Source organism: Salmo salar, chromosome ssa08 (assembly GCF_905237065.1).
Source record: "Salmo salar chromosome ssa08, Ssal_v3.1, whole genome shotgun sequence".
Classification (NCBI taxonomy): Eukaryota; Metazoa; Chordata; class Actinopteri; order Salmoniformes; family Salmonidae; genus Salmo; species Salmo salar.
Window position 1 is genome coordinate 1,623,439 of NC_059449.1, and position 16,562 is coordinate 1,640,000.

The 16,562-nt window shown below is 42.5% G+C and overlaps 1 protein-coding gene across 3 annotated transcripts in view; it reads left to right on the forward strand.

Moving 5' to 3' along the window:
• Positions 1–16,562, forward strand: part of LOC106610024 (transmembrane protein 131-like) — a 124,886-nt gene that overhangs the window by 58,357 nt on the left and 49,967 nt on the right. For all 3 annotated transcript variants that reach the window (XM_014209131.2, XM_014209134.2, XM_014209132.2), the window contains exons 5-9: positions 2,547–2,670; positions 3,536–3,652; positions 5,864–5,968; positions 13,872–13,949; positions 15,367–15,547. In XM_014209131.2, coding sequence (XP_014064606.1) covers positions 2,547–2,670; positions 3,536–3,652; positions 5,864–5,968; positions 13,872–13,949; positions 15,367–15,547 — 605 coding nt within the window. The remainder of the gene's footprint in view (positions 1–2,546; positions 2,671–3,535; positions 3,653–5,863; positions 5,969–13,871; positions 13,950–15,366; positions 15,548–16,562) is intronic.

The window sequence follows — 16,562 nt, forward strand, 5'->3', positions numbered from 1 at the left end:
AAGTGCCCCAGTCCCTCCTGCAGCAAGGCACCCCCACAACATGATGCTGCCACCCCCGTGCTTCAGGGTTGGGATGGTGTTCTTTGGCTTGCAAGCCTCCCTCCTTTTCTTCCAAACATAACAATGGTAATTATGGCCAAACAGTTCTATTTTTGTTTCATGAGACCAGAGGAGATTTCTCCAAAAAGTACGATCTTTGTCCCCATGTGCACATGCAAACCGTAGTCTGGCTTTTTTATGGCGGTTTTGGAGCAGTGGCTTCTAACTTGCTGACAGGACTTTCAGGTTATGTCGATATAGGACTTGTTTTACTGTGGATATAGATACTTTTGTACCCGTTTCCTCCAACATCTTCACAAGGTCCTTTGCTGTTGTTCTGGGATTGATTTGCACTTTTAGCACCAAAGTACGTTCACCTCTAGGAGACAGAACGTGTCTCCTTCCTGAGCGGTATGATGGCTGCGTGGTCCCATGGTGTTTATAGGGGCGTACTATTGTCTGTACAGATGAACGTGGTACCTTCAGGCATTTGGAAATTGCTCCCAAGGATGAACCAAACTAGCAGAGGTCTGCCATTTTTTTTCTGAGGTCTTGGCTGATTTTCTTTTGATTTTCCCATGATGTCAAGCAAAGAGGCACTGAGTTTGAAGGTAGGCCTTGAAATACATCCACAGGTACACTTCCAATTGACTCAAATGTGAATTAGCCTATCAGAAGCTTCTAAAGCCATGACATAATTTTCTGGAATTTTCCAAGCTTTTTAAAGACATAGTCAACTTAGTGTATGTAATCTTCTGACCCACTGGACTTGTGATACAGTGATTTATGAGTGAAATAATCTGTCTGTAAACAATTGTTGGAAAGATTACTTGTATCATGCACAAAGTAGATGTCCTAACCAACTTGCCAAAATTATAGTTTGTTAACAAGACATTTGTGGAGTGGTTGAAAAAAAAGGTTTTAATGACTCCAACCTAAGTGTATGTAAACTTCTGACTTCAACTGTATCTGTTTTAACTTAATCACGTTAGGAAATTGAGTTTAACCTATCCAATGACTTCACATTGTACAGTAGCTCTAAAAGTCACTATCACGTATATATTTGTCTTGCTTGTGGTTATTATAATGACACTAGTATGAGGAAAGCTTGCACCTGCAGCTATTTACTTTTTTTATCTGCAAACCTATCCTTTAAGAGTGACATTTACAGAACTGTGGTGACTCCGGCCTATGTTGCTATGTTGCTCGTTTCCAGGAAGTGCTAACTTGTCATCAGCAAAATGTTTTAGGGTGAAGTTGCCCCTAGACACTGATCTTGAGCCAATTTTGCATTTCTCTCACTAATGGTTAAGGTTAGAATTGGAGGAGGGGAAGCTGATCCTACCTAGAGGAAACATTACTATTAAGGGAGAGTTCTACCTCATGCGCAAGTGTTGATGCTATGTCAATGCTGACACAACCAGAAACACTTTGCATTGAGTCACACAGTTATGCCCTGAAATTACTCTATAACTACAGTGGTAACTAGAATGTAATCATGGTAAAACTGCAAATGAGGTAGGAATGTCTAAATTGTACTTAAACAAAAGTTAGTTTCATAGTAGTTTAGAAATATTACTTTGTCGATGTCCGAATGCTAGAAAGTATTTTACACTGATTAAACAGCATGATCATTAAACAGGTGCACCTTGTGCTTGGGACAATAAAAGTATACTCTAAAATGTGCAGCTTTGTCACACAACACAATGCCACAGATGTCTCAAGTTTTGAGGGAGCGTGCAATTGGCATGCCGACTGCAGGAATGTCCACCAGAGCTTTTGCCAGATAATTGAATGTTAATTTCTCTACCATAAGCCACCTCCAACGTCGTTTTAGAGAATTTGGCAGTACATCTAACCGTCCTCACAACAGCAAACCACGTGTGGGCGAGTGGCTTGCTGATGTCAATGTTGGTGACGGGGAGGTTATGGTATGTCCAGGCATAAGCTACGGACAATGAACACAATTTGCATTTTATCGATAGCAATTTGAATGCACAGAGATGCCATGACGAGGTCCATTGTCATGCCATTCATCCACTGCCATCGCCTCATGTTTCAGCATGACAACGCACGGCCCCATGTTGCAAGAATCTGTACACAATTCTTGGAAGCTAAATATTTACCAGTTCCTCCATGGTCTGCATACTCACCAGACATGTCAACCATTGAGCACTTTTGGAATGCTCTGGTTCAAAGTCTACGATGCTCTGGATCGACGTGTTCTAGTTCCCGCTAATATCCAGTAACTTCACAGAAGAGGATTGGGGCAACATTGCACAGGCCACCATCAACAGCCTGATCAGCTCTATGCGAAGGAGATGTGTCGCACTGCATGAAGCAAATGGTGGTCACACCAGATACTGACTTATTTTCTGATCCATGCCCCTTCAAATTGTTGCATTTTATATTTTTAATCAGTATAACTTGATGTTTACAATGCCTGGATAGAACAATGAGAGGTGCTTGTTATGTCCATCTCTTTCCATCTCTATCTCTCTCTGTAGGCCACTGGGGCTGCCAAGAGCTGAAACCATATACATACACAACCCCAGCCAGGAACTCCCAGTGACACTGCTGTCAATGTTTACATCCAGCAGACATTTTCACATGCCTTCGTTCCACAGAAGGGTGAGTCTGTGTGTGTGCCCTTCCTTCACTCGGACACTCCCTCCCTCTCTCACTCAACCACACCCACATTCATCCAACTTCTCCCTACAATCTCTATTTTGCTTCCCTCTCCTCTTTCTCTCTGTTTCTCTCCCTTGCGCTCTCTCTCTCCTTTTCGCTCTCTCACACTGTTTTTCTCTGCTCTCTCTGCTCTCTCTTCGTCTACTTCTCTCTACTCCCCCCTCTTTCTCATGTCAGTCCCTTGGGCCACCAGTACAGCTATTTAAACTCTCAAACTTCCATTGAAACCCACAGAATTTCCCTGCTCTGCTTAGAAAGTATACCAAGCACAACAGTGTTGCATCACACTCTGAAAACAGTGCATGTTACATCATTGCATATCATATTTTCTCCTATCGATTTCACGTTGAAATTAACCCACGATTCATTCACACAAGGCCTCATTCTCAGCATGATTCTTCAATATGCTGAGCTTTGCGCTCCCGAGTGGGGCAGCGGTCTAAGGCACTGCATCTCAGTGCAAGAGGTGTCACTACAGTGCCTGGTTCGAATCCAGGCTGTATCACATCCGGCTGTGATTGGCAATCCCATAGGGCGGCACACAATATGCCCAGCGTCGTCCGGGTTTGGCCGGGGTAGGCCGTCATTGTAAATAATAATTTGTTCTTAACTGACTTAAGAATATATATATATATATTTATTTATTTATTTATTTATTTATTTATTTATTATAAGTGTTGGAAGTTGTGTGGCTCACCAGCATACCACTGAGAGTGAAGTCATGTATGAAGTCATGCTAGTATGGACATTGTAATGTAGTCGTTGCCTTCGGTGAACCCTGACCCCGTGTCCTCTCTGCTTTCAGGTAATCCCACCCCGAGGGAAGGCCTCATTTAAACTCGTCTTCCTTCCGACGGAGGAGGGCATCATAGAAAACTCATTATTTATAAACACATCGGCCCACGGGGTGCTCTCTTACCAGGTCAGTAGTCTTACGAGCATATGATACTAACACTCCCCGGTCTGCTTCGCAAACGTCTCCCAATTTAGTGCACTAATTTTCACCAGTGCACATATGACTCTGGTCAAAAGTAGTGCACTATAGACTAGGGTTCTATTTGGGACGTATGCTCTGACCCACAACCAGGGGTCTGTTTTTAATATGGACTAAAAAAAGAACATTGTGTGCCCGGTGGAAGGCATGTTGAAGTTAGTTTTGCAACAGTTTTGCAACACAGGAAGTAACGGCTCTGATGTGATATTTGGCACCCATGACCCCTGACCTTTAAAGACGCATCAAAGCAGATGGGTGTTAAGAGTGACATAAGCACTATTAATAGTTAATTAAGCATGAATATATACTGGGTGCCTATGCCTAAATATATACTGTTTATCAGTGAAAAGGCACAATTTAGTTCACCCAATCATTAACCTCTATGGGCTAGGCGGGACGAATTCGTCCCACCTACGTAACAGCCACTTGAAGCCTGTGGCGCGATTTTCAAAACCTTAAAAATCCTATTACTTCAATTTCTCAAACATATGACTATTTTACAGCTATTTAAAGACAAGACTCTCGTTAATCTAACCACACTGTCCGATTTCAAAAAGGCTTTACAACGAAAGCAAAACATTAGATTATGTCAGCAGAGAACCAAGCCAGAAATAATCAGACACCCATTTTTCAAGCTAGCATATAATGTCACCAAAACCCAGAAGACAGCTAAATGCAGCACTCACCTTTGATGATCTTCATCAGATGACAACCCTAGGACATTATGTTATACAATACATGCATGTTTTGTTCAATCAAGTTCATATTTATATCAAAAACCAGCTTTTTACATTAGCATGTGACGTTCAGAACTAGCATACCCCCGCAAACTTCCGGGGAATTCGCTAACATTTTACTAAATTACTCACGATAAACGTTCACAAAAAGCATAACAATTATTTTAAGAATTATAGATACAGACCTCCTCTATGCACTCGATATGTCCGATTTTAAAATAGCTTTTTGGTGAAAGCACATTTTGCAATATTCTAAGTACATAGCCCAGGCATCACGGGCTAGCTATTTAGACACCCGGCAAGTTTAGCACTCACCATAATCATATTTACTATTATAAAAGTTTGATTACCTTTTGTTGTCTTCGTCAGAATGCACTCCCAGGACTGCTACTTCAATAACAAATGTTGGTTTGGTCCAAAATAATCCATCGTTATATCCGAATAGCGGCGTTTTGTTCGTGCGTTCCAGACACTATCCGAAATGGTAAAGAAGGGTCACGCGCATGGCGCAATTCGTGACAAAAAAATTCTAAATATTCCATTACCGTACTTCGAAGCATGTCAACCGCTGTTTAAAATCAATTTTTACGCCATTTTTCTCGTAGAAAAGCGATAATATTCCGACAGGGAATCTCCTTTTCGGCAAACAGAGGAAAAAATCACAAAGGCGGGGGCGGTCGGGTCACGCGCCTAAGCCCAGAGTCCCTTGATCGGCCACTTGAGAAAGGCGATAATGTGTTTCAGCCTGGGGCTGGGATGACGACATTCTGTTTTTTCCCGGGCTCTGAGCGCCTATGGACGACGTAGGAAGTGTCACGTTAGAGCAGAGATCCTTAGTAAAAGATAGAGATGGAAAAGAAGTTCAAGAAATGGTCAGACAGGCCACTTCCTGTAAAGGAATCTCTCCGGTTTTGACCTGCCATTTGAGTTCTGTTATACTCACAGACACCATTCAAACAGTTTTAGAAACTTTAGGGTGTTTTCTATCCATATGTAATAAGTATATGCATATTCTAGTTACTGGGTAGGAGTGGTAACCAGATTAAATCGGGTATGTTTTTTATCCAGCCGTGTCAATACTGCCCCCTAGCCCTAACAGGTTAAATGACTTGTGTTTCCATTAAATAAGCTATGGGTATTGTGATATTAAGATGATCCACTCTCTAGGGTTGTATACTTCATGGCCTCTATTAGCATAAGCAATATTAGCGTGCTACCTTGGATTCATTCACACTTTGTTTTGTGATTTAATATTCTGTGGTCTAATCAGTCCCTTTACAATGGCCAATAAAAATAACTCCACTTTTGAATTGCTCTCTCTTCTGACACATTAAATATCTCTCAAGGTAATTTTAGTAATTTATATGAACGGTCCCTTTAACAGTGATGTCCTTTCACTCAGGTTTTGGGTTTGGGCGTCCACCGGGGCTCTTTGAAGGGGGTCCATAGGAAGGACAGTATCCTCATATTCCCCCACATCCAGAGCATCAAGCTGAGCCAAACTCAGGTACGTCCAGTCCATTCAACTCAATATACTTTATTTATTTCCCAACAGGCAATTGTTCCTGGACAAGAAAGTCAACAGACAACACGTGGCAACAGGATAGATATGTTTACCACAACATAACGCCACACACACATATCAATCAAATTTCAATAAAATGTATTTATAAAGCCCTTTTTACATCAGCCGATGTCACAAAGTGCTATACAGAAACCCACTCTAAAACAACAAACAGCAAGCAATGCAGATGTAGAAGCACGGTGGCTAGGAAAAACTCCCTAGAAAGGCAGGAACCTAGGAAGAAACCTAGAGAGGAACCAGGCTCTGAGGGGGGGCCAGTCCTCTTCTGGCTGTGCCGGGTGGAGATTATAACAGAACATGGCCAAGATGTTCAAACATTCATAGATGACCAGCAGGGTCAAATAATAATAATAAAAATAATAATACTCACAGTGGTTGTAGAGGGTGCAACAGGTCAGCACCTCAGGAGTAAATGTCAGTTGGCTTTTCATAGCCGATCATTCAGAGTTAGAGACAGCAGATGCGGTAGCACGTCCGGCGAACAGGTCAGGGTTCCATAGCCGCAGGCAGAACAGTTGAAACTGGAGAGCAGCATTAACCAAGTGGGCTGGGGACAGCAAGGAGTCATCAGGTCAGGTAGTTCTGAGGCATGGACCTAGGGCTCAGGTCCTCCGAGAAAAGAGAGAGAGAGAACACTTAAATTCGCACAGGACACCACATAAGACAGGAGAAATACTCCAGATATAACAGACTAACCCTAGCCCTCCGACACAAACTATTGCAGCATAATTACTGGAGGCTGAGACAGTAGGGGTTGGGAGACACTGTGGCCCTGTCCAACCAGGCAGGATATAACCCCACCCACTTTGCCAAAGCACGGCCCCCACACCACTAGGGGGATATCTTCAAACCACCAACTTAGTACCCTGAGACAAGGCGGAGTATAGCCTACGAAGATCATCCCCACGGCACAAACCCAAAGGGGGGCGCCAACCCGGACAGGAAGACCACATCAGTGACTCAACCCACTCAAGCGATGCACCCCTGCTAGGGAAGGCATGGAAGAGCACCAGTAAGCCAGTGACTCAGCTCCCGTAATAGGGTTAGAGGCAGAGAATCCCAGTGGAGAGAGGGGAACCGGCCAGGCAGAGACAGCAAGGGCAGTTCGTCGCTCCAGTGCCTTTCCGTTCACCTTCCCACCCCTGGGCCAGACTACACTCAATCATAGGACCTACTGAAGAGATGAGTCTTCAATAAAGACTCAAAGGTCGAGACTGAGTCTGCGTTTCTCACATGGATAGGCAGACCATTCCATGAAAATTGAGCTCTATAGGAGAAAGCCCTGCCTCCAGCTGTTTGCTTAGAAATTCTAGGGACAGTAAGGAGGCCTGCGTCTTGTGACCGTAGCATACGTGTAGGTATGTACGGCACAACCAAATCGGAAAGATGGGTAGGAGCAAGCCCATGTAATGCTTTGTAGGTTAGTAGTAAAACCTTGAAATCAGCCCTAGCCTTAACAGGAAGCCAGTGTAGAGAGGCTAGCACTGGAGTAATATTATACTTTTTTTTTTTTTTTTATCCAAGATTCGAGCAGCCGTGTTTAGCACTAACTGAAGTTTGTTTAGTGCTTTATCCGGGTAGCAGGAAAGTAGAGCATTGCAGTAGTCTAATCTAGAAGTAGCAAAAGCGTGGATTAATTTTTCTGCATAATTTTTTGACAAAGTTTCAGATTTTTGCAATGTTACGTAGATGGAAAAAGAGCTGTCCTTGAAACAGTGTTGATATGTTCGTCAAAAGAGAGATCAGGATCCAGAGTAACGCCGAGGTCCTTCAGTTTTATTTGAGACGACTGTACAACCATCAATATTAATTGTTTGATCCAACAGAAAATCTCCTTGTTTCTTGGGACCTAGAACAAGCATCTTTGTTTTGTCCGAGTTTAAAAGTAAAACATTTGCCGCCATCCACTTCCTTATGTCTGAAACACAGGCTTCCAGGGAGGGCAATTTTGGGCCTTCACCATGTTTCATCAAAATGTACAGCTGTGTATCATCCGCATAGCAGTGGAAGTGACGATATGTTTCCGAATGACATCACCAAGAGGTAAAATATATAGTGAATACAATAGTGGTCCTAAAACAGAACCTTGAGGAACACCGAAATTTACAGTTGATTTGTCAGAGGACAAACCATTCACAGAGACAAACTGATATCTTTCCGACAGATAAGATCTAAACCAGATTTAAAGAGGAGTCTGTAATTTGCTTTCTAATGATCATGCTCTTTTCGTCAAAGAAGTTAATGAATTTATCACTGCTGAAGTGAAAGCCATTCTCTCTCGGGGAATGCTGCTTTTTACTTAGCTTTGCAAGACATTTTCATTGTTCTTATTCTCCTCAATTAAGTTGGAAAAATAGGATGATTGCGCAGCAGTGTGGGCTCTTCGATACTGCTACGGTACTGTCTTTCCAAGCTAATCGGAAGGCTTCCAGTTTGGTGTAGTGCCATTTCCGTTCCAATTTCCTGGAAGCTTGCTTCAGGGCTCGGGTATTTTCTGTATACAAGGGAGCTAGCTTCTTAGGGTTGCGGCTGCATCTAGGGTATTACGCAAGATTACATTTTGTTCCTCAGGTGGTTAACCGATTGTTGTACTCTGACGTCTTTGGGTAGGTAGAGGGAGTCTGGAAGGGCATCTAGGAATCTTTGGGTTGTCCAAGAATTTATAGCACAGCTTTTGATGAGCAGATTATTTGTTGTGATTGCAAACATAATAAAATGGTGGTCCGATAGTCCAGGATTATGAGGAAAAACATTAAGATCCACAATATTTATTCCATGTGACAAAACTAGGTCCAGAGTATGACTGTGGCAGTGAGTTGGTCCGGAGACATGTTGTACAAAACCCACTGAGTCGATGATGGCTCCGAAAGCCTTTTGGAGTGTGTCTATGGACTTTTCCATGTCAATATTAAAGTCACCAAAAATTTGAATCTGCCATGACTACAAGGTCTGATAGGAATTCAGGGAACTCAGTGAGGAACGCTGTATACAGCCCAGGAGGCCTGTAAACAGTAGCTATAGAAAGTGATTGAGTAGGCTGCATAGATTTCATGGCTAAAAGCTCAAAAGACAAAAACGCAGTCATCTTTTTTTTGGTAAATTGAAATGTGGTATTGTAAATGTTAGCAACACCTCTGCCATTGCGGGATGCGGGGGGGTCACTAGTGTAACCAGAAGGAGAGGCCTCATTTAACAGAGTAAATTCATCAGGCTTAAGCCATGTTTCAGTCAGGCCAATCACATCAAGATTATGATCAATGATTAGTTCACATTGACTATAACTGCATTGAAAGTGAGAGATCTAACATTACAGTGGCTTGCGAAAGTATTCACCCCCTTGGCATTTTTCCTATTTTGTTGCCTTACAATCTGGAGTTAAAATAGATTTTTTGGGGGGTTTGTATTATTTGATTTACACAACATGCATACCACTTTGAAGATGCAACATTTTTTATTGTGAAACAAACAAGAAATATCACAAAAAAACAGAACTTGAGCGTGCATAACTATTCACCCCCCAAGTCAATACTTTGTAAAGCCACCTTTTGCAGTAATTCCAGCTTGGGCTATGTCTCTATAAGCTTGGCACATCTAACCACAAGGATTTTTGCCCGTTCTTCAAGGCAAAACTGCTGCAGCTCCTTCAAGTTGGATGGGTTCCGCTGGTGTACAGCAATCTGTAAGTCATACCACAAATTCTCAATTGGATTGAGGTCTGTTATTTGACTAGGCCATTCCAAGACATTTAAATGTTTCCCCTTATACCACTCGAGTGTTGCTTTAGCAGTATGCTTAGGGTCATTGTCCTGCTGGAAGGTGAACCTCTGTCCCAGTCTCAAATCTCTGGAAGACTGAAACAGGTTTCCCTCAAGAATTTCCCTGTATTTAGCCCCATCCATCATTCCTTAAATTCTGACCAGTTTCCTAGTCCCTGCCGATGAAAAACATTCCAATAGCATGATGCTGCCGCCACCACCATGCTTCAGTGTGGGGATGGTGTTCTCGGGGTGATGAGATGTGTTGGGTTTGCGCCAGACATTGCGTTTTCCTTGATGGGCAAAAAGCTCCATTTTAGTCTCATATGTTTGGGGAGTCTTCCACATGCCTTTTGGTGAACACCAAACGTGTTTGCTTATTTTTTTTCTTTACGCTATGGCTTTTTTCTGGCCACTCTTCCGTAAAGTCCAGCTCTGTGAAGTGTACTTCTTAAAGTCTTCCTATGGGCAGATACTCTAATCTCCGCTGTGGAGCTTTGCAGCTCCTTCAGGGTTATCTTTGATGTCTTTTTGCCTCTGATTAATGCCCTCCTTGCTTGGTCTGTGAGTTTTGGTGGCCGGCCCTCTCTTGGCAGGTTTGTTGTGGTGCCATATTCTTGACATTTTAAATAATGGATTTAATGGTGCTCCGTTGGATGTTCAAAGTTTCAGATATTTTTTTTATAACCCAACCCTGATCTGTACTTCTCCATAACTTTGTCCCTGACCTGTTTGGAGAGCTCCTTGGTCTTCATGTTGCCGCTTGCTTGGTGGTGCCCCTTGCTTAGTGGTGTTGCAGACACTTTTGCCTTTCAAAACAGGTGTATATATACTGAGATCATGTGACTCTTAGACTGCACACAGGTGGACTTTATTTAACTAATTATGTGACTTCTGAAGGTAATTGGTTGCACCAGATCTTATTTAGGGGCTTCATAGCAAAGGGGGTGAATACATATGCACGCACCACTTTTCTTTTTTTTTTATAAAAAAAAAAAAAAAAAAACATTTAAACAAGTAATTTTTTTAATTTCACTTCACCAATTTGGACTATTTTGTGTATGTCCATTACATGTAATCCCCCAAAAATTCTATTTAAATTACAGGTTGTAATACAACAAAATAGGAAAAACGCCAAGGGGATGAATACTTTTGTAAGGCACTGTAAGTAGCCCTATTTTGAGATGTGAGATAACACAATCTCTTTCAATAATGACAGGAATGGAGGAGGTCTTTATTCCAGTGAGATTGCTAAGGCGAACATCGCCATCTTTAGTTTTGCCCAACCTAGGTCGAGGCACAGACACGGTCTCAATGGAGATAGCTGAGCTGACTACACTGACTGTGCTAGTGGCAGACTCCACTAAGCTGGCAGGCTGGCTAACAGCCTGCTGCCTGGCCTGCACCCTATCTCATTGTGGAGTTAGAGCCCTGTCTATGTTCATAGATAAGATAGAGAGGGCTCTAACTCCTCTAGCTCCACAATGAGAGAGGGTGCATTCCAGGCTCACACCATACCTACAAACAAACACATTTACCACAACATACACCAAGTAGAAGACTTGCTAGCATGGCCCTCTGCCCTGCTCTGCAGTGTGCAGGCCTTGCTGTATTGTGTCTGACATCTGATAGCCATCAGCAGCTGACTTCCCCTATTTGCCAGTCCCGATACAGAGATAACCCAACACATAAAGACACACACACGAACTAACCAGTGACATAAACACACATTTACATGAGAGGCCTACGTACACGAGGTGTATATACACATTCATGCATGCAGACACATGATCAATCACTTTCATATTTGTGTATACAGAATCACACACTTGTGCCTAAACAAACAAGGAGCATGCAAACAGTCACATCACACACGTACTCTCACCCACTTTCAAAAACATCAAGGGAAGGAGTGAAAGTGGCACGAGGCTTCTTCGGAGGAACGTTACCCTCGGTAACAGGAAGCGGCTGGCAGTTGCAAAATGTCAGCCTGGCTGCGTTCTCACAATCACTCAGACTTGCTCCTAGTTTTTTTTTTTGGGGGGGGTCGTTGTTATTTCACAGTATGGTTTACTTATATACTCAACCACTTATTTTGAACACACTTCTTCTGTTACAACACTGAAGGCACTATATGGCGTGTGAAACTAAAGTTTTACAAGACAACATATGGGCTGCGTCTTTTATAAGTGGCACCCTATTGCCTATATAGTGCACAACTTTTGACCAGTGCACTTTATAGAAAATAGGGTTTTGGTGAAGAAGTGCACTATAAATGGAATAGGGTGCCATCTGGGACACAAGCATTGTTTCTTCACTGATCTGGATATACTTTTATGAGAGGTTTCGTTATTACTAGACAGAGAGTAAAGTCGTTCCTGTATGGTGTTTGTGGTTTGTGTTTCTGTAACATGGCCTGTTGAGCTGCTGAACACATGAACAGGTTTAAATATAGACTGAGCTTTGGCAGCCAGATTCAAATTTAGTTCCCCCTTCCCTTTATTTCTTTACTCTCTGTCACTTTATTTCTCTCTCTCTTTCTTTCTTTCTCTCTCTGGCTCTCTTTAGTGGGGAGGTTGAAATTCTCTCTCGCTCTCTTTTTCTCTCCATTCCCCCCTCTCTGACCAAGTCATTGGATGAGGTAACTGTTATTTCACTGTGTAGCTTTGAGCTCACCACCACTTTTGATATTAAATAATGCACTATCCACCAATCCAAATACACTGTCATGTATAAATACTGTTACCTAAGTCTAAGGTCTTGACTAGTGAATACTTGTGTTATAATAGTGTCAAAGAGATCTGCCTTGTAGTTGGGATAACCTACAGGTCATGTTAATAAATCAATTAATCAGTTTTAAAACCCTTTTTACATCAACAGTTGTCACAAAGAACAACCTAGTCCAGAACCACAAAGATCATAGGGTTCAATGACTGCGATGGCAATTATGCTGTTCATGTACAGTTGAAGTCAAAAGTTTACATACACTTAGGTTGGAGTCATTAAAACTCGTTGTTCAACCACTCCACACATTTCTTCTTAACAAACTATAGTTTTGGCAAGTCGGTTAGGACATCTACTTTGTGCATGACACAAGTAATTTTTCCAACAATTGTTTACAGGGAGGGACTGGTGCACTTCACAAAATAGATGGCATCATGAGTAAGGACAATTATGTGGATATATTGAAGCAACATCTCAAGACATCAGTCAGGAAGTTAAAGCTTGGTCGCAAATGGGTCTTCCAAATGGACAATGACCCCAAGCATACTTCCAAAGTTGTGGCAAAATGGCTTAAGGACAACAACGTCAAGGTATTGGAGTGGCCGTCATAAAGCCCTGACCTCAATCTATAGAAGATTTGAGGGCAGACCTGAAAAAATGTGTGCGAGCAAGGAGGCCAACAAACCTGACTAAGTTACACCAGCTCTGTCAGGAGGAATGGGCCAAAATTCACCCAACTTATTGTGGGAAGCTTGTGGAAGGCTACCTGAAACGTTTGACCCAAGTTAAACAATTGAATGGCAATGCTACTAAATACTAATTGAGTGTATGTAAACTTCTGACCCATTGGGAATGTGAAGAAAGAAATTAAAGCTGAAATAAGTCATTCTCTCTACTATTATTCTGACACTTCACATTCTTATAATAAAGTGGTGATCCTAACTGACCTAAGACAGGGAATTTTTACTAGGATTAAATGTCAGGAATTGTGAATAACTGAGATTTAATGTATTTGGCTGAGGTGTATGTAAACTTCTGACTTCAACTGTATGTTACCAATGTTTTGCTTAATATAACCTCACATAATTAGTTTAGTTAATTATGCTACACATCCCTGTATTTATTTCTTCACTAGTCCTGTTAGACTTTAATTTAAAGGAGTGGTGGATGTAATTTTGATATTTAATCTGGATTAATTAAACTGTCTTTAATTTATTTAGTCTAATCAACATGACTTTTCAAGCTATTTGTCTCATCAAAGAGCATTGGGATGAAGGCTGAGTTATCAACCTCTTGATTGTATATTTTTGCCATTGGATCTTTGTTCTCTGTTTTTGCTTTTACAGGAAGATTCTTCCAACATCACTATCCTGGGGCTACTGCTGGAGTGCAGTTTACCCAAGAGCATATACAGCCAGCCGCAGGTACTGGGCATCTCATCACTTTTTAAAACCGCCCCCTTTTCACTATAATGTCGTCAATATGTAAATTGTATATAATTATTATTTTTAACAGACCAAAATATGCTTTACATTAGTTAAAAATTTACACGAGACAAAAATTTAAACAATGCCAAACTAAACAGATATGCATGTGTATGACCACTATATTTTTGAGACAAACTATTTGTGTTTTAAAGGGCAATGCGTTTAAATTGCAGAGTCCTTATTCCTTGCTAACTGTAAGAATAACTTAGCATTTTCATAGCACTTATGCCCGTTTACTATTTATTTTATTCTTTTTTCCAACTATTGTCAACATGAGTGCTGAATACTCCTTAACTCTGTGTACTCACAATCTTGTTGGCTTCACAATAATCACAAGGGTTATTCTCCTGTAGTCAGTTATAAGACCTATGTTACGTGAGTTGTGGCTGTAAAGTTTACTGCAGAATCATTGCTCATGATGAAATAGTTTGAAAGATTGTGTACAGGACGTCTATTGAGTGAGCTACAGTGTTGTGATATCTGACTGCAGTCTGGTTTCTCAAGAAGCCCCAAGGACAGTGAGACCACTTGCTAGGCGCATAATTGCTTTCTCACGAGACTGTTAATTGGCCGGGAGCTTCCCTAAACACAGGTGGCGCAATTACCACCATGACGCAAGCCCCACCCACCACTCTATCTCCCAAACCTAACCCAACTTTGTTTTGTTTGTTTGTTCATAATGAATTGTGAATACTACTAGTATAGTAGAGCCTGGTCCCAGATCTGTTTGTAAAGTATAGCCAACTCCTATGGTCAGGGGGGATAAGTACTAAAATGGCGTCTTCAGGAAGTGGCCAGTAGTCTGTGTGTATCTGTTGTATCCACAGGGGCTTGGTGTTTATTGTAGGCCGAGGCCCTGTGGGGTCTAGCCAGGGATAGCAAGCTGTCTGTTTCTTAAGTCCAGGCCTGATTCACTCCTCCTCCTAAGACGACAAGGCCTGGTTTGCGCCGAGCTTTGCACACCTCAGATGCTGATCTTGTCAGGTTAAGGAAGGTTTAGTGGGTTGGGTTAGGTACAGTACAGAGGGACTGGAGAGAAGCAGGTTGATGCCCATAGTTTTACCTCTAGCTGGCTATGTATATACTGTGTGTGTGTGTGTACAAGCATGCACACACACTCTTAGTATTCTCCCACTCTTCATCGCTTCCTCTTTTCCTTTTCTTACACAATTTTACTCATTTGTCTCACACCCTGTCCCCCTTTCTTGCCCCCCAATCTCTCTCCACATTCCACTAATCGCTCCTTCTACACGCCTCTTCATTCTCTCTTTGCTCTATTCAACCAACCCCCTCCCCCTTTCTCCCTCCTTGCTCCCTCTGCGTAACTGGTATGCCTTTCCTGCCGTATCCCCAGGGGTCGTGCTTCCAGAGCGTTGAGGACAACGCGGCCGGGGTGGAGCAGGGACTCAACCTCCAGATCAGGCTGTCGGAGCACACAGAACGTCCTGCTGACCTGGACAAGCTCAAGCCCTACGTCATCGAGCACATCCTGGTCCTGTTGGTTGCCCCAGCGACGGGCCGCTGCTCCGCCAACGGTGGGTGTCGGGGGCTAGGGGACTCGTTTTTGGGGGTGGAGGTGGGGTAAGGCATGAGAGCTATAGGAATAACTTCAAATATTTTAGGATGTTGGTAGGTTTCAATAGAGAATGTTGGTGTTCTGCGGGTTTAGGGACCTCTGCACCCCGCCTAAAGAAAAATCTGGGAGAAACACTGATTAGGATTTGGGAGCCTTACCATTGAGCCTATTTTTTTGTATTTTATTTAACCTTTATTTAACTAGGCAAGTCAGTTAAGAACAAATTTGTATTTATAATGATGGCCTACACTGGCCAAAACTGGATCTTGCTGGGCCAATTGTGCGCCGCCCTATGGGACTCCCAATCACGGCCGGTTGTGATACAGCCAGGATTCGAACCATAGTGTCTATAGTGACTCCTCAAGCACTGAGATGCAGTGACACCTAGTCAGTTATACAACTGAATCCATTCAACTGAAATGTGTCTTCCGCATTTAACCCAAGCCCCCTGAATCAGATTGGTGCGGGGGGCTGCCATAATCGACATCCACATCTTTGGTGCCCAGGGAACAGTGGGTTAACTGCCTTACTCAGGCACAGAATGACTGATTTTTACCATGTCAGCTCGGGGATTCGATCCAGCAAGCTTTCGGTTACTGGCCCAACGATCTAACCACTAGGCTACCTGCCTTAGACCGCTGCGCTACTCGGGAGCCAAGCTAGTTGTAGAATCAAACAAGTCCTTCCCCAAATTCTCATCTTAACCATTAAAGGGAAACGGCAAAACTGATCTTAGATCAGCCCATAGGTGCAAGTTCATCCTGTATCCTCATCACCATCATACCCCATATTACATACACAGGGCCATTGGCGCTCCCTTATCAAGACCAGACTATACTGTGTAGAATAGACTACATCTCCCTGCTCCAAGATCCCAATCACACCAGGCATGTAGCCTATAGATTGATGGTAGATTAACATTGGTTTTGTCCTAAATGGCACCCTATTCCCTACATAGTCCACTACTTTTTACC